The sequence below is a fragment of the Cyclopterus lumpus genome, chromosome 3, assembly GCF_009769545.1.
Source record: "Cyclopterus lumpus isolate fCycLum1 chromosome 3, fCycLum1.pri, whole genome shotgun sequence".
Lineage (NCBI taxonomy): Eukaryota > Metazoa > Chordata > Actinopteri > Perciformes > Cyclopteridae > Cyclopterus > Cyclopterus lumpus.
In genome coordinates this window covers 26,724,949-26,747,032 of record NC_046968.1, presented here as the reverse complement: position 1 = coordinate 26,747,032, position 22,084 = coordinate 26,724,949, and the positions used below count along the sequence as shown (strand labels likewise).

The window sequence follows — 22,084 nt, the reverse complement described above, 5'->3', positions numbered from 1 at the left end:
GACAGTTATTTGTGATACTGGATGTAAGATTGTTTTGGGGAAATATTTTCAGGTAGAATGATTGGGGGGGGGGGGCGGGGGGATTGATTTGATTTTTACTTTAAATTAATAAAATGTATTGTTTTGTCAGATATCTCCCTGAGTGCTGTGGGGACGTGTGATAGTAAGTGTATATATATATATATATATTTATATATAGATATAAATTAAATATAAATATAAATATAGATAAATAAATGTATATATATATGTGTATATATATAGACATATATACACATACATATACACATTTATTTATATATATATATATATATATATATATATATATACACACATATATAAATATAGATAAATATATATACATACATATATACATTTATTTATCTATATTTAATTTATATCTATATATAATTTATATATAAAAAAATATATATATATATAAATAAATGTATATATATATATAAAAAATTCACTAAATCCGTCTCATTCTTTTTTTAAAAAACTTATGCTTTCTATCAGGCATCATGTAGTTGTAAGAGCAGACTTCTTTGAATGGATCTTATTGTGATAGAAAAATACAGTCAGAAGTATTGATGCATGAAATGCAGAATTTGCAACACAGGAACATGTTTAAGCTCTTCCTTAAAATGCTTAAAAGTTGCCTGTGGATTATTTATTTATTATTTCTTAACATAAAAACAGTTAAAAGTTTATCATCAGAGTACACGGTATGCATCGTCGAGGCGCAACAGAATAATACATTTGCGATGTGGAGACTCTTTTTTAAATTTTTTTTGTATATTTCGCACGGTTTCCAAATACTCATATCTACACCAAACTAGTAGTCGTTGTTCTTCACCCTCTGAACATCTCCAGTGTGAGACCATGAACCCCCCAAGAGACGCCATGTGGAGCTCTCCTTCCGATCGTAATGATCCGACGTGACGCGTTACTTCTCGGCGTCTTGCGTCCCCCTCGAAGAAATATTAAAAATCACGGAAAAAAAAAAAAAGAGAAAAAGATCCTCAGGTTTCCATTAAAAATAAGATTTTTTTTGTTCGACTAAGATTTGAGTAATTTGTGCAGACACACACACACACACACACACACACACACACACACACACACACACACACACACACACACACACACACACACACACACACACACACACACACACACACACACACACACGATGAAACATAACTGCTGTTGGTACCATGTGGGCGACTACGTACATTTCAGATACATTAAAAATGATTGTTCCGTTTACATTTATAAAAAAAAAAAAAAAAAGAAATCCCATTAAAAAAAAAAAGTAAATAAATACTATGATACTTGCAGTGTCCACATTTTTTTTTAAATGTGTGTGTGTGAACATACATTTCTCTCCTCCTGGTGTCCATGCATTCAAGCCTCTCTTCAAGATGATGATGATGATGATGATGCTGCTGCCATAGATACGAGTTTGACTTTAGTCCCTCGATACCGAGGATTCGGGCCCTCTGGGCTGCACCGTCATCCCGTCGCGGTGAAACGCGCTGTCGAAGCGCGGCGTCACCTCGCAGCGGATGAGCAGCGTGTCGTCCTTCACGAAGGCCCTCTGGCTCAGCTGCTGCAGGTGCAGGAAGGTGACGTAGCCGAACCCCTTGGGGTTGCGCTGGATGACGGGCTTCTGGAAGGCCTGCAGGTCGGGTTTGGTCTCCATGGCCTCGACGTGGTGCTGCGCCTCGGGGCCCTGGTCCAGGATGGCGAGGCGGATGGTGCCCTGGAACGGCCAGCTCAGCTGCCCGTCGAAGGCGCCCTGCATGGTGTGGACGAAGAGGGAGATGAAGTTGGAGCAGCGCGGCGCGTTGGGCGTCTGCAGGTGCAGGCGCAGGCACAGCTTGTAGCCCGGGCGGCCCGTGTAGAAGCCGGGGCTGTGCTCCACCACCGGCAGGCCCGCTTCCTGGTTGTGCAGGTGGGCGGAGAAACCCCGGAGGCGCCAGACGAAGACGCCCTGGCACTGCTGGGACTCCAGGTCCTTCACGGTCTCCTCCAGCGTCGACACCCGGCGCCTGAGCTCCGCCAGCTGGCCGGCCTGCGGAGGACACGGGGCGACAGTTTCGGTTATGACAAAAGGCCAGCAGGGGGCGCGGCGGCTTCAGTGCTCCGTCCCGTGTGTGCCGGTGACCTTGTTTCAGAGCCCTACGCACCAAAACAGGCTAAGAAATTAAATTGATTAATAAATCATAACATCGCTAATTGCTTTTAATGTGTGATTGTTTGTTTTTTTGTTTTCTTATCAGGGTCCGAGCGACTCAAAGTCACTATTTATTTGTTTTATCTGTATTTTTAGCTATTCTTATTTATTTATTTTTAGCTTTTAGGATGTTTTAATTATGTGAAGTGTCTTTGAGTATTATGAAAAGCGCCATATAAATTAAATGCATTATTATTATTAATTGTAACGCTGCGGCTGTATTTCATAGATTTTGGAACTTTTTGTATCAGTGCTCCATAAAAACTGTTTGTTTTCATACAAGTGTATGTTGACAAATGTTGATTCTCTTCTTAATTAACTTACACGGCAAGTTTGACATCTCACATTTCACATTTTTACCACCGAATGACTCGGGTGGTAAAAGGAAAAAAGTGCAAAGTATCCTTTTATGCACACAAGTACTGAGTCTTTGCCTTCTAAAAACTTCCATTATTTATTATATTAATACGAAGGACATCCTTTACCTGCGTTTCCTTTAAGATGATGAGCTCACGCAGCTGGTGATCCTGCTTCACCAGCCGCCCGTCCATCTCCCTGAGCCTCTGGAGCTCCTTAGTCGGCTGACTTGGCGCACAGCCGCCGCCGCCGCCGCCGCCGCCGCCGATGCTCGCGGCTCCTTTGGGGCCGCCGCAGGCCACCCCCGCCCCCTGATCCTCGGGAGAAACGGACGGCCCCGGCGTCCACAGGGACTTGGGCGCGGTGCCGTTGAGGCTGAGGCCGCGCAGGAACTCGGCCATGGAGCGCATGTGCATCTGCGTGAACTCCTGCATGTGCTCAGCCAGGTCGTGGCGCTGCATCTGCAAAAAAAAACGTGTATTATTTGAATGACGTGTAACAAACTCAAGGACGGCTCCCCCGACGGTGCGGTCGCCTTACCCTTTCCTTACACCCGAAGGCGCTGAAGTTGCAGGCGACGGGCGCTTTCGGACAGTCTGTGTCACAATGAGATTCGATCTGAAACGGAAACATGAGCTTCATTCATTAAAATCAGGATTTAAAAAAAAAAAAAACCAAACAACGGTTACTGTATAATAATCGTGGGCAGATGAAATGTGGGAACTCTCTTGGAAATACTTCCCGTCTCGTGCAGAAAACTATTTAAATGTGCCGTGTCTGTGAGTGGAATGCTTCCTCATTCTTGTTCTACAGAAGTTACCGTAACAGATTCACACATCTAAAAAAAAAAGAGGCTTTTTTTTCCCCCCCCTGGTTTTTGGGCCGACATCGTCGTAACTCACCTGGTCTCTGATGAGATCCATCTCGCAGTACTGGCACGTCACGCTGGCGAAGGGACACTGCTGCTCGTGGAGCTGGGGAGGAGCAACCGACAACACATTGGTGAGGAGACCGATACCCAAAAGGAGGAGCCGTCGGTAGAGAAGCCGGCCCGCGTTACCTCCCTCTCCTCGTAGTAGAAGTGCGCCACGCAATCCGGACAGGTCATGGATCTCCTTTGGCACTCCACGGTTTTGTGCTCCTCGAGATGGCTCTGTCTCACCGACTGCTGGCACTGGGAGCACGGCACCGTGGCGAACTCACAGCGGGCCAGATGATTCTGTGGGGTGGAGGGTTTGGGGAGTAAGACATCGAAACAATGCAGTTCATTTCATTCATTTTCATCGCCCACGTTTCTTTACTTGGGCACCCGACGCAGTTTTTGATATGCCAAAAAGAAGGACGAGTTGGAATTAAAGAGAAAGAGTCTGAGCAACCGACTGTGTGGAAGAGAAACGTCTTTTTTTTAAAGTACCGAAGTGATGGATCGGTGATGAATACGGAATAAAGAATAAAAAAAAACACATCTGAGCTGCGTCATATGATTTAAAACATATTTAGGTCATTGCGGTAAACTTAGAAAGTAATTTCAAACTTAAATTCTCTGTTTCCATATTGTCGCTTTGAGCTGCGTTCAAAGTCGCCCGGCGTTGTTTGAAACGCTCTCACCTCCAATTGCCGGAGCTCCATTTTCTCATCGCAGTCGGAGTTCGGACAGCAAACGGTCAGCGACAGAATCTCCCGTTTGGCAAAGTTGTCCGGGAACAGCTGGTCTTCCAACAGCGGCACGTTGTCCACGGGACACCTCTGCCCTGCGTCACTGTTTCGCAAGAGAGCAAGTGGAAAAGCTATGAGTGACGCATTTTGGCGTCGGATTAAAACGCTGCATCATTTCGACACACACACACACGCACATTTATTTCAACGGTAGCGTACCGAATAGACTTCTCGATGCAGTTCTTGCAGAAGCGGTGACCGCAGGGCGTTTGGATGGCGTTCCTCAGAGCCATGAGGCAGATGGGGCACTCGTATTTTCTCTCCAGCGGGGGATCGAACTCCACATCGTAGCCCTGGAGGGGGACAGCGGCCTGAAGGCCGGTGGAGGAACCGCTACCACCGCCGCCGCCGCTGCTGTTGAAGGCGGCACCGGGGCTCTCCGCCGGGCTGAGGAGGGATTCCCGTTCCTTTTCCAGCATCGCCAACGCGCAGCCGGACAGCTCTCCGCCGACGGCTCCCTCATAGCTGTCCTCCTGCAGACTCCCCTTGTTGCCTTCAAAGGAAGCCATCTGTGGTGAGAGTGGACATCAGAGTGAAAGTGGCAACAACAACAACAACAAAAATATTGCGTGTAAATATTCCCACTTTTTCAAAGTGGGCATCAGTACTGAGGAAAGCTCCGGTGGAAAGGTTTTTATATCGCAGGATGGTGCATTGATGCGACTAAATGCGTGTCAACAAAAGAGCTGGACAAAATGTTTTTTAACTGCATCAACAATTATTAATTATTAAATTACACAAGCCAGAAGCTACCATCACTTGCTGAAATTGACACCATTCAGGCGACAAAAATAAATAACAATAATTATATATATATATATATATATAAAATGAAATTTACCAACAAAGTAAACAAAACAATAGTGCAAAGATGTAGATAAAAAAAATGTAAATAAAGATTAAAAAGGTGTTATAGTTAAGTAATTGATTTGTCCAGAGGCGATGTATTATAATATATAATTTGATGTATCCGTCCTTGTAACAAGCTGACGTTGCTCTGTGACGCTGCAATCTCCTGATAACAATGAGGTACAGTGAACGTTACACACCCACAATGGGAAGTAGCGTGTAAAGTAATACAACATTTTAATAGTAGGCAAAGAAGGTCCTATTTTAAAAAAAGCTATTACCGAGACACCGGTGCAAACTATTTCACGTTGTCAACTCGACGTAGTAAAAGTCACGCATGCCCGTGGATGCGGAACTGCAACTTTTTTTTTTAAACCCAACTTAAGAGCGATGAGAAAGAAGAAGAAAAAAGAAGATACTAACCGGAACATCGGGGTAGGCAAAGACGCATCCTCCTCGGCAACACCGGGCGTTCAAAGCGCGGACTACCGCTGCAGGTAGGAGATAGTATCCGTCCGTAAACACCTCCTCACCTTTTTAGCCTTGAAAAAAAACGTCTGGAACTTTTTTTTTTTTTTTTTTTTACAGTTTTCTACAGTATTTCCTGTTTTTTTTCTTCTTTTCCACACGTCATCAACGGCATCCTGTAGTTTTCTGACGTTGTTGTGGGGGTGTCAGCGCCCCCCTCTGGTCGGAGGCCGCAATTATTTATTTTTTTTGTCCCCGTTGCCACAGAGCAAAAAAAAAAAAAAAAAATGAGACAGAAAAAATGGCGGACCTCGGGAAAATCAGTCCCGAGTCTTTGCCCCGTTTCGTCAACTGTTCGCGAAAACAGTCATTCCGGGGGAAGCTTTTCATCCTCCTCTGCGCGCTTATCGTGGACTCCGGAGGGGCCACGACCCACTGGGTCGTCACGGAGGACGGGAAGATCCAACAGCAGGTAATGACAGTCGGCTAACGCGGACGTTGAAAGGCGGCTAGCTTACGTGCGGAAGCTATATGCGCGTTAACGGACGCGTTAACGGGGGGGTGTTGCTCAACGTCATTTTTTTTTTTTATAGCCTCGAGGAGGACCCGTTAGCCAGGGGGGGGGGGGGGGGTCGTTTACTCACGAGCGGAAACGTTGCTTTAAATATAAAAATGTAACGTGAGGTCAAGATGACCAGTGCGTCGTAGGCCCGCGTTCACATTAATTTTGTTGCCGGAGATAACGCGATAACTGTCGGTTGGTGACAGCTGCCATCACACCGCGAGCTTTATACGGGGTTCATGTTAATGTGGTGGTGGGGGGGGGCTCTAATGGGCTGAGGGTTCAACTTTACATTTTTGAAAGTGAAAGTAGGCAAATAAAATGTTCACACGTCACTCCAATATTGTATTTTAATCTATTATCCTTAAATGTAATCAGCTGGTTGGTTCATGCCGGTCCTTAACCCACTTGTTGTTGTTGTCGTTTCAGGTTGACTCACCTTTAAATCTGAAGCATCCGCACGATGTCGTGATCTTCATGAGGCAAGAGACTCGAGTTGACTACCTCAAGAAGCTGGAGGTGCGTGTGTGGTGTGCGAAGATGTCGTCAAAGTGTGTTTTTCTCTTTTTTTGGGGGGGGGGGGGTGGATCTCATTCTGGGTCATCTCTTTTTCTTTTTCTCTTCTTTTTTTTAATGGCGGATGAGTTCTCTCGCCTTCAGTTTTCATTTGTGCAGAAATGAGAGAACATGAACGCGCCCTATCCCACCTTTTTCTCATGATTGTTTCTCCTCCCCCTCTTTTTTTTTTTTTTTTTTGGGGTTGCCCCCGTCGAGCAGAAGCAGCTGGTGACGCAGAAGATTCACATCGAGGAGAACGAGGACCGAGACACGGGGCTGGAGCAGAGGCACTACAAAGAGGACGCGGACTGCGTCATGGCCAAGGTACCCCTGGGAGACCTGGACCTGTACGATGGCACCTACGTTTCCCTGGAGAGCAAAGACATCGGGTGAGCCCCCACCCCCCCCCCCCTCTGCGAAACACACCACCGACGACATCCTCGTGTTTTTTTTTTTTGAGTAATGATGACATTGTCGTTTTTTTTCCTGCTCTCTCTCTCCTCCTCCTGCAGCCCTGAAGACTACGTAGATTCCCGGTCAGCTCTGCCCCCGGATCTAGAAAAGCCTGACTGTGCAAAAGTGTTTGAGCTACCTTATAGCATCCATGCTTTCCAGCATCTCAGGGTGAGTAAGGGGGGGGGGGGGGGGCATCGTTTTCATCCAATGTCAGCATCCTGTTTCAGCTCGGGAATTATTTAAAATCATGTAAAAACAGGCACATACACGAGAGAATAACATACAGCTAGAAATGTAGGACGATTAGCCATACGCACACACACACACACACACACACACATATACACACACACACACACACAGAGGAGCAGAGTGGCTTTGTTTACCTGGGCGGATGAATGCACTCCTCTTGTGTACGCAAACTATTGACACAAGCGCTGCGTTTTGCAACTCGTCTGCGTCCAGCTTGTTGTAATGCGCTCTGAAGGTTGTTTGTATGATATTTAAATATAAATATGAGTCCACCAAACGTGTGGGTGTCGTCAGGTGTCTTAAGTTTGTTAAAGAGTTGCCCTGCTTTTATTTTTTGTATCTACAGTATGTTAATCCTCTTTTAAAAACTCTGAAAAAGCGCCCATAGATCTGATTCATTTTTATTATTATTTATTGTCTTACCTTCAGGTTAGGAGTCCAATTGGTCCGGTTGCCAGTACGTTATATTCACTTGAATATAGACGCCGAGCGTTTTAATGTGTGCGCTTTGAGAGTTAGCGCGCCGTCTATGTGCTTGTAAAATACGTGACATCTTCCGTGAGATAATTTACTGCTCTGCACGCCACAGAGACGTAGACGCGTACCGAACTCCAAGTCAACCTGCCCTCCTTTCCGTTGCAGGGCGTCCAGGAGAGGGCGAACCTGACCTCCCCGCTGCTCTCTAAGGAGGACCCGATCTTCAGCTCGCTGTCTCACAGGCTGGGCCGCAGCGTGGACGATGTGGGCCACCGCATCCACCAGGAGCTCCTGAGGGTACGATATGAATATCAAAGCCTCTTTTTTGTTCGCCCCCTTTTTTTTTTGTTGCAGATATTGGGACAAAAAGCGTGGAATGTGTGTAAAAAAAAAAGTCCTTTTAAAGTGGTTAAAATAAGTGTGTGTGACTTGTGCGTTCCAGAATTCGTCGTCCTGGGTGCTGTACAACATGGCGTCGTTTTACTGGCGCATGAAGAACGAGCCTCAGAGGGCCGTCGACTGCGTGGTGCGCGCTCTGCATTTCTCCCCGAGGTAAGGACACGGCAGTAGTATGGTTTTTAAACAAAATTGTGTTCACGCTCTCACATTGTGTGTGTGTGTGTGTGTGTGTGTGTGCGTCTTGTAGGCAGCACAAGGACGTCGCCCTGGTCAACATGGCCAACATCCTGCACCGCGCCCATTTCTCCGCAGACGCCGCCATTCTCGCCCACGCTGCCATGGACCTCACGTCGGACCTCTTCACCAGCCACTACACCCTGGGCAACATTTACGCCGTGAGTCCGACGAGCGCACCCGTCCGTCAAACGTCTTGTTCTTAACCGCCAGAGATCATTTGTAGGCGTTTTTTGGATAAGAAGTACGTAGTCGAATTTGAGACGCGGCGAACTAAACCGTAGTCGGTTTTTTTTTTTTTTCGTTCCCCGTTCTGTCTTTCCCACTATTCCTGCATAATAATAATAAAAAGAAAATCTGAATTTGAGGGGTTCCCACGTCGCAAAACGAGACGGAATTCAGCTTCTAGCACATTTCGTTTTGCACTCGTCAGTGTTTCAGATATAGAAGATGCAGCGTATTGAATAACCAGACCTTTTATTACTTGTGTAGGGACTTTATTAATCTCTGTAAACAGACGGAGTAGAATCCCGACGTCGGTGTTGAAAGCGTTCTGGTTCAGTGTCGTCAAACCCGCGTCGCAGCAGCAGGCTCTGCTTGAACGGCAACATAAACACCGGTTTCAAATTACAGGCTACTTGTAAAACAATGGGGTCGCCTCCCGACTCTCCGGTCCGTCGAGTCGCTCGTCGGACCGCAAAACGATAAAAGTCCGGGCTCGGGGAATCAGCTGGCTACACTCCAAAGAATCTATCTTTCCCTTTTTGCCCCCGGAGGCTCGTCATTGTCAGACCAACAGCCGGTTGGAGTTGTGAGATTAATCACCTTCCCTTTGAGTCCCCCAAAGCTTTATATATTTATATAAGTTGTTGTAGTTTTATTCCAGTGTGATTCCTCCATGAAACAAATCGCTGTTTGACCTCTTGTCTATACCCACTATCTGTTTGTGTGTGTCCCCGCGCTCCCTCTGAACAGATGCTCGGGGAATACAACCACTCCGTGCTGTGCTACGAGCAGGCGCTGCAGGCCCAGCCGGGCTTCGAGCAGGCGCTGAGGAGGAAGCACTCTGTGCTCTGTCAGCAGAAGCTGGAGCAGCGGCTGGAAGCCCAGCACAGGTGCGTTCACTCTCTCTCTCTCTCTCTCTCTCTCTCTCTCTCTCTCTCAAGCACTTTGGTGGCTCCCAGTGACATGTGGCCGTTTTCAAACATGTGACTTAAGCGTATTTCTGTTCAAAAAAAGCATCAGTCAGTATTATTTTAATTTTAATTTATGATGACAGAGAAAGCAATACACTTCTTTCTCCCTGTTGGGGAAATCTTCCTCACACTTGGACCTCGTTCTCGAGACGCCGAAAGGCTTTCACAAAGAAGCGTTGTCGTCGTCGTCGTCGTAGGGTCGTCCTGTTCCTGTCTTCGCCCTCATTCGACTCCTGTTGTCTTTTTAGATCCCTGCAGCGGACGCTCAACGAACTGAAGGAGTACCAGAAGCAGCACGACCACTACCTCCGCCAGCAGGAGGCGCTGGACAAACACAAGCTGCTGCAGGAGGAGCAGATCCTGAGAAACATCATCCACGAGACGCAGATGGCCAAGGAAGCCCAACTTGGTGAGATGCCGCGCGCATGCATCCGAGAACACCTACAGGCGTAGTAAAGAGATGTATATAATACCTAAGTGTGTGTATGTGTGTGTGTGTGTGTGTGTGTGTGTTCAGGGAACCATCAGATGTGTCGGCTGGGTCAGCAGCAGCGCAGCCTCTACTGCCCCTTTGACCTGCCCGTGCGCTATCACCGCGGCGACCTGTTCGAGCACGTCCACTTCGTCCAGGCGAGTCTCTTCGTGGTCGTCAGCACATTTCAATCGTTGAAAAAAAAAAAGAAAACGTTTCAGCGGATATTTCATCAATCGAAACGTGAATATTGCCGTCTGACTTGAGCTTCTCTCGTCTCGGTTTTTTGTCCGTAGTTCGGGGAGGAGGTGTCGGTGGCGTCCAGCGTGGCGCTCGTGTCGGAGCGCGACTCCAACCAGACGGCGGCCAGCCCCCGGCTCCACCCCTCGGTGTCCGGAGACCAGGACCCTGCCGCCGCTCTGTGGGGCAGCCGTCAGGATTACACACAGGCGAGACGGCGGACTTTTTCTTGTGTTTTCGGGAAACATTAAGCGTGATTTGAAATCGTTTTGTATCGCTTGCATGCACACGTCTAAAATGGCATGTGGAGGATATTTTAAATGTCCTTGATGTTACTTCTGGCATCAAAAAGGTAGCGTTTAAAAAGAAAGAAAAAAGGGGGTTGACACGCTAATCACGTTCTTTTTGGGAGTAATTTCCTTTTTCTCCCAATTTGTTTGTGTAACTACTTCCCGACCGAAATGGCGTTTCAATTTTGATAACGTGAACAGGAAGGTGCTTGAGAGCAACGTGTGTGTGTGTGTGTGTGTGTTTCATCCTTTAGGATACTCAGAAGAAGTTGTGGCCTCAGAGGACGGACTGCGCCCACGAGTACCCGAGCGTCCCCCCCGCTCACCTGCTGCCGACCTACTATCTTCCACCCGAGACGCAGGGCCTCGGGTCAGTACACCTTCCTGTTGACTTTGAAGAATTTCACCACGTGAGAAAAAGAAAGTGCGCTTGCAATTCGTCTTAACTGTGCGTTTTCAGCCCAGTGGCAACTCTCCTCTACGGGAGCAGCAGACCTCCGACGGCCGCCCTGCCGGACTGTGGTCCCGTCCCCCAACCCTACCCGGCCCTCATGCCGGCCTCACTAGACTGGCCTCTGGAAGAGAAGACGCTGCCAGATCCCTCTGCCTTCGAGGTATCCGTCCGCCTGATCACGTGTGTGTGTGTGTGTGTGTGTGTGTGTGTGTGTGTGTGTGTGTGTGTGTGTGTGTGTGTGTGGAACTGTGCAGAAGAATACCAATTCATCTGTCATCACTGTGTTGTGGTCGCAGGTGCTGCAGGTGCGTAGTGGAGGATGGACGCTGGAGCAGATCGGCTCCCGAATAGCTCAAGCTATGAAACAAGTAAGAGGGGAACCAGTTCTTACGTTGACCTCCCGTCCAATTAGTCACAGAATTTATGTTAATTGGCAAAAGTGACGTCACCGCTTGGCTAAAAAAATGTGTTTTTTGTACCTTGATCTTTGCTGATTTTTGTTTCGCACAACGGGAGTCAATAACCGGCGCAATCATATATTTCTTTTCACCTTTTTCACATCTTGCATAGTCCTTGAAAATCGGCCCCCGATGCCGGTGTGTGTGTGTGTGTGTGTGTGTGTGTGTGTGTATATAGGATCGCCATGGGGACGCCTGCACCCGTTTAGTGAGGCGACGGACACGTTAGCAAAAATCCGTGAAACCGCCTCCGCCCGCTAACAGTAGCCGCTTTGTTTGGTGCAGGCCGCCGTGCCCCGCTGGCAGCTCCACAACGAGGCGGCCCTCTTCTGGCGGGCCAAAGGCAACGCCAGCCGCGCCCTACGCTGCCTGCGCCACGCGTTGAGCTCCGCCCCCCCCGCCCACCGCCACTTGTCCCTCACCAACGCCGCTAACCTGCTGCTGCACCACGGCTTGACCGCCCACGCACACGCACTGCTGGAGCAAGCGCTGGCTGTCAATGCATCGGAGGTAAACACGCATTACACATGTTTGTTGACAAACACACGCAGTCAGTCACGGCTTGATTTGTCGTATATATCTTTCACTAAGGCCCGCCCACAACCGCTAGCTCACGCCTGTCACTCACGGCTCTCCCTGAATATCTCTTGCACATATCTGCTCAAATCTGAATGTTGTGTTTGCCAGCCGCCAATGTGTTGTTGTTGTTGTTGCTGCTGCTGCTGCAGCCGCACACCCTGCTCAGCCTGGTGAGCGTGCACTTGGCCCAGGGCAACGTGACGGGCGCCCTGGCTCTGTTCCGCCGCGTCCTGGCGACGGCGCGCTCCTCCTCCTCGTCCTTCTCGTCCTTCGCCGGCTGCGAGCAGTGCCGCCGCAGCCTGCCTCTGCTGCGCTGCCTGCAGTTCTACCCCTTCCTCTACAACCTCTCACGCCGTCAGCCCTGCTCCCGTAAGTGGACACACACACACACACACACACACACACACACCGACTCACTTCACTGAGGAGAGCAATACCAAAGTGGAGGTTCTCCTGGTTTTTCAGGACTTACCGATTACATTATTGTTTCTCAACAACAAACAAACCGGGACAAAACATCTTTTAAAAACAAAGATTCTTTTAAGGTTTAAAAAAAATAACCACATTTTAATGTATTTATTTTATTTCACACACACCTTTTCCCTGTGAGAAGCAAGTGGTGTGTTGCACCTCTAATGTGAATTAGAGGCCGCTCCTTCTTCCTTATTCACATCAGTGGGCGGGAGGAAGGAAAGTGCTTTGAAGTGGAGACATTTCGCCACTCAATAATTTATACTGCAGAAAATAGCTCAATGACAAATTTAGAAGGGTCTATATTTTACTCTCCAAAGCTAAATATTGCTCCCTGAAAGCACGGCGGGGTACATGAGGTCACATCATTAGTTAGGGCAAAATGTTTATATATATATATATATATTATATATGATATATATTTATATATATATATATATTTATATATATATATATATATATATATATATATATATATATGTGTGTGTGTGTTTATATGTTTATAAATATATATTTATATTTATATATAAATATATATTTATATATATATATATAATATATATATGTGTGTGTGTGTATATATATTTATAAATATATATGTATATATATTTATAAATATATATTTATAAATATATAATATAATATATATATATATTTATTTATATATATATATATATATATATATATATATTTATAAATATATATTTATAAATATATAATATAATATATATATATATTTATTTATATATATATATATATATATATATATTTATTTATAGATACATACGGTGCCGTTTCCATATGAACCGTCTAAACCCGACTTGTCTTGATCCAGAGGGCGTCGCCTGTGTGGCTGAGAAGGAGCTCGGGATACAGCTGGAGGAATGGGAGGGCAGCGAAGAGAAGCAGGACGCGCCCGCCATGTCCGCCATGGAGGACTCCCTGCTCTTTGAGAGTAAGGATACGATCTAGTGACGCCTGCACTGGCATCTCTCAACCATCTCACGGTGTACCGCCCTGAATAAAAGAAATCGGGCTCTAATGTTCCCCCTTCATACCCGTTCAGAGGTTATCTTGGACAGCAACGGGTCGGGCGAAGCGGCCGGACAGCAGCAGCGTGCTTCTCCCTCCGCCTCAGGAACGACTCACATGCCCACGGCGTTCGGCGGTGGCAGCGGCGGCGGAGCGGAAGGGGAGGAGGAGTGGCAGCTGAAGGAGGACCTGATGGGAGCTTTCGAGGGCGCGCTGGATGTCGGCGGCAAGCGGGGGGACCTGCGCGGCATCCGGGTGCTGAAGAACGACCGCGTCATGGGCGCCCGCGCCGGCGGCGGGCCGTGCTTCGGGAACTGCGAGGACGACGAGGGAGCCGAGTGGGTACGTGCGCTCCCACGATATCGAGCCGCGGTTCAGTCGGGGGGGGGGGGGGGGGGGAGCGACCGGCCGGCCGCACTGAATTCTGAAATCTGTGACTTCAGATCACCTTCCAGGTGAAGCGGGTGAGGAAGGCGAAGGTGGACGGCACGGAGAGCGTCGCCATGGGCGACGACGGCCCGAACGGGGAGTCGCTGCCCGGAGGACACTCGGTCTTGGAGATAAGCGGGCCGACCATCCCGTCGCCCGGCCCCTCAGGTACCGCGACGCCACGGACGCAGACGTGAAACACTCGCGGTTGCCGGACCACTGAGATGTCTTTTGTGTTGATGTTTTTATTTGTGTTTTCTCCGGCAGGACGCTGGAGGGACTACACAAGTCTGGGCTGGCCGGGGCCGGAGGAGTGCCAGCGGACACGGAGGGTCGACCTCACCACGGTGGCGAGCACCTGGTTGGCCGTTTCCGCCAAGAACATCGAGTAAGACCCTCCCCCCTGTCACGAGTAACGTACTGTTTATGTATCTGTGGACCATGTACATGGAAGTAACCGTTTTATACCTTTTTTTTTTTTTTTTAAATGTGTGGAGTGTGTTTAGCAAATGTCTTCGAACTGTTTATAGATATAGATGTTTAGATAGAAAACCATGTAAAAAACAAAACAGGCAAAGCAAAGAAAAACATGGAGACGTCGCTGCCTCTTTGAAGTTCTTGCACATCAACAACCGATCCAATAAATCCAGTTTTTTCGCCTTATGCCATCTCTTTTTTCTCCTTCTTCTTCTTCTTCTTCTTCTTTCAGCATCACGGAGCACATCGACTTTGCCACTCCGCTCCAGGAGCCGGCCGCCGAACCTTTATGCAACGCCAACCTCGCCGCCAGCATGCACACCCTGGACCACCTGGCCGGGGTGGCCAACCGCGCCGCCATCCACTACACCGGAGAGAGCCAGCTGCGTGAGGTAGGCCGACGGCAGGAAGCCGCAGGATTAACACTCCTTCCTGTTTTCTAAAACGTAAACGGCGCGTTCCAACAACGGCGTTACTTTATTTACATTTATTTATCAATCAAAACTAGCGTGAAAAATGTTGAACATGCTCGTGTAAGAGTTTTTAGAAACTAATGTAAAAAAAAAAATAGTTTAAAGTCAGTTAATTTAATGTCATGATTATGATGATATTCTGAATAATAACCCGCGATGTTTCCTCTGACAACGATCAGGAAATCAAAACGTTTCCCATCGTGGTGTCCCCGACTTAAAGCAAGTTTGAAAAAAAAAAGTCTGTGGATTGATTGATGGAACCACTTGAGAACACCCCCCACACACACACACACACACACACACACACACACATCTCATGCGTGTCTCTCTCACCTCCAGGTCCTGCAGAACCTCGGCAAGGACAAGTTCTCTCCTCAGTCCTTTGAGCAGGTGGGAACGCGCATCGCTAAAGTTCTGGAGAAGGTAGGCGCTCATTCTGATGCGTTTTTAATCCCCCTTTCTACGCGACCGCTAACTACCATTTAAAATACGGGTGATGACGTTTGTTTTCTCTCCCCGACTGCAGAATCAAACATCGTGGGTTTTATCCAGCATGGCCGCGCTCTACTGGAGGGTCAAAGGTCAAGGCAAGAGAGCCATCGACTGCCTGCGACAGGCCCTCAACTATGCGCCCCATCACATGAAGGCAAGTCGGGGGTACAAATTATATATATATATATATATATTTTCTTTTAAAACACGCAATCGTATATATTCTTTTTTGTCTCCTCCGAACCAGGACGTGCCCCTCATCAGCCTGGCCAACATCTTCCAGAACGCCCGTCTGTGGGAGGACGCGCTCACCGTGGCGCGCATGGCGGTGGAAATCGCACCGCACTTCGTCGTGAACCACTTCACCCTGGCCAACGTCTACATCGCTATGGTAACGGCTCCGCCGCGGCTACGTTTCCTTGTCGCTCGTTTGTGTCAAGCAGAGACGGTTGACGCGGTTGTTGCTGCTGTTGTTGTTGTTGTTGTTGTTGTTGTTGTAGGAGGAGTTTGAGAAAGCCATGCGCTGGTACGAGTCTACGCTGAAGCTGCAGCCGGAGTTCGCCCCGGCTAAAGATCGTCTGAGGACCATCCAGTGTTACCTGCTCACCAAGAGGGAACGCCGTCAGCCCTGAGCCACAGGAGTACCCCCACTGTCACACACACACACACACACACACACACACACACACACACACACACACACACTCATCCGGAGAACCGCAGATAAGGAGCACAGAATAAAAGTGCACTTGATTGTGGTTTCGAGGTGAGATGTAGAATCCGGGTTTCTAACCCCCCCCCCCCCCCCCAAAAAAAAAAAAAAGAAAGTACAACTGTAGATAATTTTTTTGCCCCACAACTTATATGTCAGATGCAGGACCTCCTTGTTATCTCACAATCAAGAAGTCATATGATTGAATAATTATTGTTGTTTTTAATTTCTTTTAGGTTCCACAAAAATAATACGGTTCTTAAATTCCAGTCAATTCTTCTGTAATGTTTTTTTTTTTATAGATTTTTTTTATTTTTTATTTCAAACTATGCTAATTTGTAAACAACGGCTCACGCTGTCATCCCTAAAGACATTTCATCATTTTTTTGGGGTGTTTTTTTTTTTTTGGAGGTGGAATAATAATAACACGCCGCAGCCTGGAGATGGCGCCATGTTTTAGATTTCGGATGACAAAGATGATTATGGGATGTCTTTTTTTTTATTTTATTTTTTTTATGGTCTCTCAACTCAGAGGTTAAAGGAGTTCAAACTGAACCGGTTCTGCTTCATTAAATGGATGGGAATTCTCAATTTTGTGCACTTTTTAAAAAATGTTCTTTTCTTTTTATATATATATATATATATATATATATATATCATTCCTATTTATATGGGACCTTTTTGATTATGTTCCAAAGTAATTTAAATACATAAAAAGAGAAAACTACGACATGCTATGACATTTTGCTGCTTAACTTAAGGCAGAAAAAAAAGGGTTTTGCCATTGACCATCTATTATAATAATACAAATAAATAAAAGACAAAAAGTGGAATCTGTATTGAATGTACAGTATTAAAGGCAGTGTGTGGATTTCATTAGATCATTTCTCCGCGTCATTTCTTTTATCTCTACGGGAAACAAACATTCAGCGTAATATTTTTAATAGGAAGGGGAGTGTATCATTAAGAAAATATATATATATATATATATATTTATTAAGAAAAGAAGAAGAAAAAAAAAAAAATATATATATACATGTATATTAAGAAAGAAAAAAAAAATATATATATATTAAGAGAAAAAAAAAAATATATGTGTATATATATATATTTATATATACAGTATATTTGCTTCCAATGTTACTATTGTCCAATACTATGTATAATTATATATGCTTTTTTTTTTAATGTTACTCTCACTTATTTATATATTCTTTTGGTTTTGGAGTAAGGAAGAACATAAATCATTACGGAGCTGGTCGCACATTGAAAAAAACACACAAACACAGTCGGAGAGACGAGCAAGAAAAAGGGTAAAACACGAATATACATGCAAAGGGGCCAGAAATGGATTATACAATTAAATGTATATGATATTATACATTAATAAAAGGTATTGCGTGATTGAATGAATGTTTACCCCCCACCCCCCTTCCTTTCTAGACACCAAATGGGCTGCACAAAACAATAAAAGTGAACTAACAACCAACAAATACGCAACGAATGGGCTCAAGTTGTGTCATAAACTCATGTCCAAAAAAATAAAAAATAAAGTTTGCTGCAGCAGAATGCAAGATTAGCCGTGGACAGACAAACGTGCACTCACACACACACACACACACACACACACACACACACAAACAAACACGACCGACCGTCTCATCCTCATGGCGATAATAATAGTACTTTAGAAACTTTTTTAAAAAGCTTCATAGTTTTGCAACCATAACCCTTGTCATTTTTTTTTTTTTTTTTTTTTAGCTCTTTACCAAACAAAATGCTTCCACACGGCGTGTATATATGTAGAAATGAATTATTATTATTTTTTAAACCCAGTTTGTTTGAATAAGATGTTGCATTGCAGTGAAAAACCTCTTGGAACAAAGATGGAACAGTGTGTCCTCAAAGAAATATATAAAAAGTGCATCCACACAGTAATCCGTGTAAAAAAAAATTTAAAAAACTGTTTTTTCCATTTCTTTTCTCTTCTCTCCCTGCTGTCTGTTTTTTTTTCTTCTTATCTTTTCCTTTTTTTAAATTGCAATACCTAAAAATGGCACACAGGCGCAGCGCGGCGCGCTATTTTTAGACTCCTGTAAAGGAACAAGATGGTTGCAGAGGAGCCCGAAGTGTATGCACAGACTCCTATAAATACCAGCGCAACACATGAGAGGGCAGAAACAAATGTTGCCCGCCTTCACATTTTCCCATCCCCTTTCTTCTTCTTCTTCTTCTTCTTCTCCCTCAACATCCCCCCCCCCCCCCCCCCCCCCCACCCCCCCCCCCCCACCCCGCCGAGGACAAACAAACCGAGCTGCTGCATCGCTAATGGATGTTATTTATTGTCGGCTCCCCCTTTTTTTTGGTCTATTCCCGTGCTGCCGAACACCGCTCTGTTTCCGAATGTTTCTCAATGAATAATTGACCGGAGTGGTATATATATATATTTATTTATTTATTTTTTGAACGGCCTCGTCTTGGGTGCGGTGTATAAATAGCTTGTGTGCAGCAAAGCGTGCATGGATTTGTCAGGGGGGAGGAGGAGGGAGGGGGGGGGGGGCGTTAGGCCTGGGAGTAGCAGCCCTGTTATGTAACAGGCATGTGAGCTGGAACACCATGGAGACACTGCGTTGAATAGGTGTGTGTGTGTGTGTGTGTGTGTGTGTGTGTGTGTGTGTGTGTGCGTGTGTGTGTGTGTGTGTGCGTGTGTGTGTGATGCTCGGTTCCCATTGAGTGTTTTCCAGAGTGATAGTATACTCACTGGGAGTCGTTTGTTAAGTCTGCAGCAGCTGAGGCAGCTAATTTTATTTTTATTATTGCGTCAATTACAAACGTACATTCTTTAATACATTTAATTGATGCATTCATTTGTTTTAGAACACATGTTTATGCATATATATACACATATATTTATATATGTGTATATATATAATAGTATATATAAATATATATAAATATACATATATGTATATTTATATATGTAATAGTATATATATATGTATATAAATATACATATATTTATATATGTATATATTTAATAGTATATACATATATATGTGTGTATATATACAATAGTATATATATGTATATAAATACATATATGTATATTTATATATATATACTATTATATATATAATAGTATATATATATACATATATATGTGTATATATATATACGTATATATATATATGTACATATATAATAATTAGCAGTAAATCAGTAAAGTACTCCCATCCATGTTTAATATTGATTTAGATAAAAATCTTGGCAACTAATTGAAATACATGATACTGATGAAGAAAATATCAGTATCATTTAAATATATAGAAAGTCTAGTACTATTCTGTCAATCTTATGTTTAATTTATTGAATGTTAGTAATAGTTAAATTATCTGGAGTGGTAAAATTATATTTTATTGGGGGGTGGGGGGTTGCATCGACCTATATTTATGTCTGAAAGGTCATTTTCAGGTCCGGGGGAACATCGGAGGAAGTGGGCAATGTTTTGAGGTTCTGATGCAAAACTTTTGATGCACAATCCCACGCTGAAATGTTTTCTTATTGCGTATATATATATATTGTGTGTGTGTGTGTGTGTGTGGATATTTTTGGCTCGGTGCTGCCGAATATAGTCGCGCCGAATGGATGCCGCTGCAAGATATTACATAACAATAGTGAGTTTCTCACATCGACGTGGAAGGAGACGACTATTTTAAAGACACCGAGACTAAAAGAGTGGAGATGAGATGAGACAATGTATCAGTTGCTGCAGCAAAATGATACTAAACTGATTTAAAAAACAAAAAGGATTCTGTATTATTATTTTTTGAATATCAATAGAATAATAACAATGTTTTGCTTCGACAAATACAGGGGAAATATAATATAATCACGCAATATGAGCAGTATGTGAAATACACATTAATAATAAAACAAGTAATTCAATAGAAAATATGTATTGCGTCAAAATGCAGCCGGCTTTCGCAGCGTGTTAAGAAGGCCAGTGGAAGGGCATCCAAGAAGGCACATCATCATGTTTTCTCCAGTGGAAGGGCATCCAAGAAGGCACATCATCATGTTTTCTCCAGTGGAAGGGCATCCAAGAAGGCACATCATCATGTTTTCTCCACTGGAAGGGCATCCACAAAGTCACATCATCATGTTTTCTCCAGTGGAAGGGCATCCAAGAAGGCACATCATCATGTTTTCTCCAGTGGAAGGGCATCCAAGAAGTCATATCATGTTTTCTCCACTGGAAGGGCATCCAAGAAGGCACATCATCATGTTTTCTCCACTGGAAGGGCATCCAAGAAGTCACATCATCATGTTTTCTCCACTGGAAGGGCATCCAAGAAGGCACATCATTATGTTTTCTCCAGTGGAAGGGCATCCACGAAGTCACATCATCATGTTTTCTCCAGTGGAAGGGCATCCAAGAAGGCACATCATCATGTTTTCTCCACTGGAAGGGCATCCACGAAGGCACATCATTATGTTTTCTCCACTAGAAGGGCATCCACAAAGTCACATCATCATGTTTTCTCCACTAGAAGGGCATCCACAAAGTCACATCATCATGTTTTCTCCAGTGGAAGGGCATCCAAGAAGGCACATCATCATGTTTTCTCCACTGGAAGGGCATCCACAAAGTCACATCATCATGTTTTCTCCAGTGGAAGGGCATCCAAGAAGTCACATCATCATGTTTTCTCCAGTGGAAGGGCATCCAAGAAGTCACATCACATGTTTTCTCCACTGGAAGGGCATCCACGAAGTCACATCATCATGTTTTCTCCAGTGGAAGGGCATCCAAGAAGTCACATCACATGTTTTCTCCACTGGAAGGGCATCCACAAAGTCACATCATCATGTTTTCTCCAGTGGAAGGGCATCCAAGAAGGCACATCATCATGTTTTCTCCACTGGAAGGGCATCCACGAAGTCACATCATCATGTTTTCTCCAGTGGAAGGGCATCCAAGAAGGCACATCATCATGTTTTCTCCACTGGAAGGGCATCCACAAAGTCACATCATCATGTTTTCTCCACTAGAAGGGCATCCACAAAGTCACATCATCATGTTTTCTCCAGTGGAAGGGCATCCAAGAAGGCACATCATCATGTTTTCTCCACTGGAAGGGCATCCACAAAGTCACATCATCATGTTTTCTCCACTGGAAGGGCATCCAAGAAGGCACATCATCATGTTTTCTCCACTGGAAGGGCATCCAAGAAGGCACATCATTATGTTTTCTCCAGTGGAAGGGCATCCACGAAGTCACATCATCATGTTTTCTCCAGTGGAAGGGCATCCAAGAAGGCACATCATCATGTTTTCTCCACTGGAAGGGCATCCACGAAGGCACATCATTATGTTTTCTCCACTAGAAGGGCATCCACAAAGTCACATCATCATGTTTTCTCCAATAGAAGGGCATCCACAAAGTCACATCATCATGTTTTCTCCAGTGGAAGGGCATCCAAGAAGGCACATCATCATGTTTTCTCCACTGGAAGGGCATCCACAAAGTCACATCATCATGTTTTCTCCAGTGGAAGGGCATCCAAGAAGTCACATCATCATGTTTTCTCCAGTGGAAGGGCATCCAAGAAGTCACATCATCATGTTTTCTCCACTGGAAGGGCATCCAAGAAGTCACATCATCATGTTTTCTCCAGTGGAAGGGCATCCACAAAGTCACATCATCATGTTTTCTCCAGTGGAAGGGCATCCAAGAA

At 45.2% G+C, this 22,084-nt stretch overlaps 2 protein-coding genes across 4 annotated transcripts; one reads left to right on the top strand and one right to left on the bottom strand.

Moving 5' to 3' along the window:
- Positions 1-607: 607 nt before the first annotated feature.
- On the bottom strand, positions 608-6,718 carry traf6 (TNF receptor-associated factor 6). 2 transcript variants are annotated; one of them, XM_034560148.1, is made up of 8 exons: positions 6,634-6,718; positions 4,475-4,824; positions 4,208-4,358; positions 3,660-3,818; positions 3,502-3,573; positions 3,140-3,217; positions 2,728-3,060; positions 608-2,080 (listed from the first exon to the last, which is right to left on the bottom strand). In XM_034560148.1, exons 2-8 carry the CDS (start codon positions 4,822-4,824, stop codon positions 1,475-1,477), a joined length of 1,749 nt encoding a protein of 582 aa, XP_034416039.1. In that variant the 5' UTR covers positions 6,634-6,718; the 3' UTR covers positions 608-1,474. The 2 variants fall into 2 exon arrangements, with proteins under 2 accessions (XP_034416039.1, XP_034416034.1); XM_034560143.1 differs by lacking the exon at positions 6,634-6,718 and adding an exon at positions 5,588-5,862.
- On the top strand, positions 5,915-17,226 carry ttc17 (tetratricopeptide repeat domain 17). 2 transcript variants are annotated; one of them, XM_034560122.1, is made up of 25 exons: positions 5,915-6,104; positions 6,624-6,713; positions 6,972-7,141; positions 7,265-7,376; positions 8,103-8,234; positions 8,380-8,489; positions 8,584-8,731; positions 9,546-9,685; positions 10,015-10,175; positions 10,284-10,396; positions 10,535-10,687; positions 11,023-11,138; positions 11,229-11,382; positions 11,519-11,590; positions 11,966-12,190; positions 12,409-12,628; positions 13,566-13,685; positions 13,797-14,104; positions 14,206-14,359; positions 14,459-14,579; positions 14,901-15,060; positions 15,481-15,564; positions 15,668-15,787; positions 15,881-16,024; positions 16,134-17,226. In XM_034560122.1, exons 1-25 carry the CDS (start codon positions 5,934-5,936, stop codon positions 16,263-16,265), a joined length of 3,630 nt encoding a protein of 1,209 aa, XP_034416013.1. In that variant the 5' UTR covers positions 5,915-5,933; the 3' UTR covers positions 16,266-17,226. The 2 variants fall into 2 exon arrangements, with proteins under 2 accessions (XP_034416013.1, XP_034416022.1); XM_034560131.1 differs by lacking the exon at positions 5,915-6,104 and having other exon boundaries at positions 6,629-6,745.
- Positions 17,227-22,084: the final 4,858 nt, after the last annotated feature.

What these genes read in the sequence shown, in the direction of transcription:
- traf6 (XM_034560148.1), bottom strand. Translation starts at nt 4,824, where the DNA reads ATGGCTTCCTTTGAAGGCAACAAGGGGAGTCTGCAGGAGGACAGCTAT. An exon ending in TGCATCGAGAAGTCTATTCG is followed by an intron (nt 4,359 to 4,474) that starts GTACGCTACCGT and finishes CTTGCGAAACAG; the next exon opens with TGACGCAGGGCAGAGGTGTC. An exon ending in TCATCTTAAAGGAAACGCAG is followed by an intron (nt 2,081 to 2,727) that starts GTAAAGGATGTC and finishes TGTCCTCCGCAG; the next exon opens with GCCGGCCAGCTGGCGGAGCT.
- ttc17 (XM_034560122.1), top strand. Translation starts at nt 5,934, where the DNA reads ATGGCGGACCTCGGGAAAATCAGTCCCGAGTCTTTGCCCCGTTTCGTC. An exon ending in GGCCAAGGAAGCCCAACTTG is followed by an intron (nt 10,176 to 10,283) that starts GTGAGATGCCGC and finishes GTGTGTGTTCAG; the next exon opens with GGAACCATCAGATGTGTCGG. An exon ending in GCCGTCAGGATTACACACAG is followed by an intron (nt 10,688 to 11,022) that starts GCGAGACGGCGG and finishes TTCATCCTTTAG; the next exon opens with GATACTCAGAAGAAGTTGTG.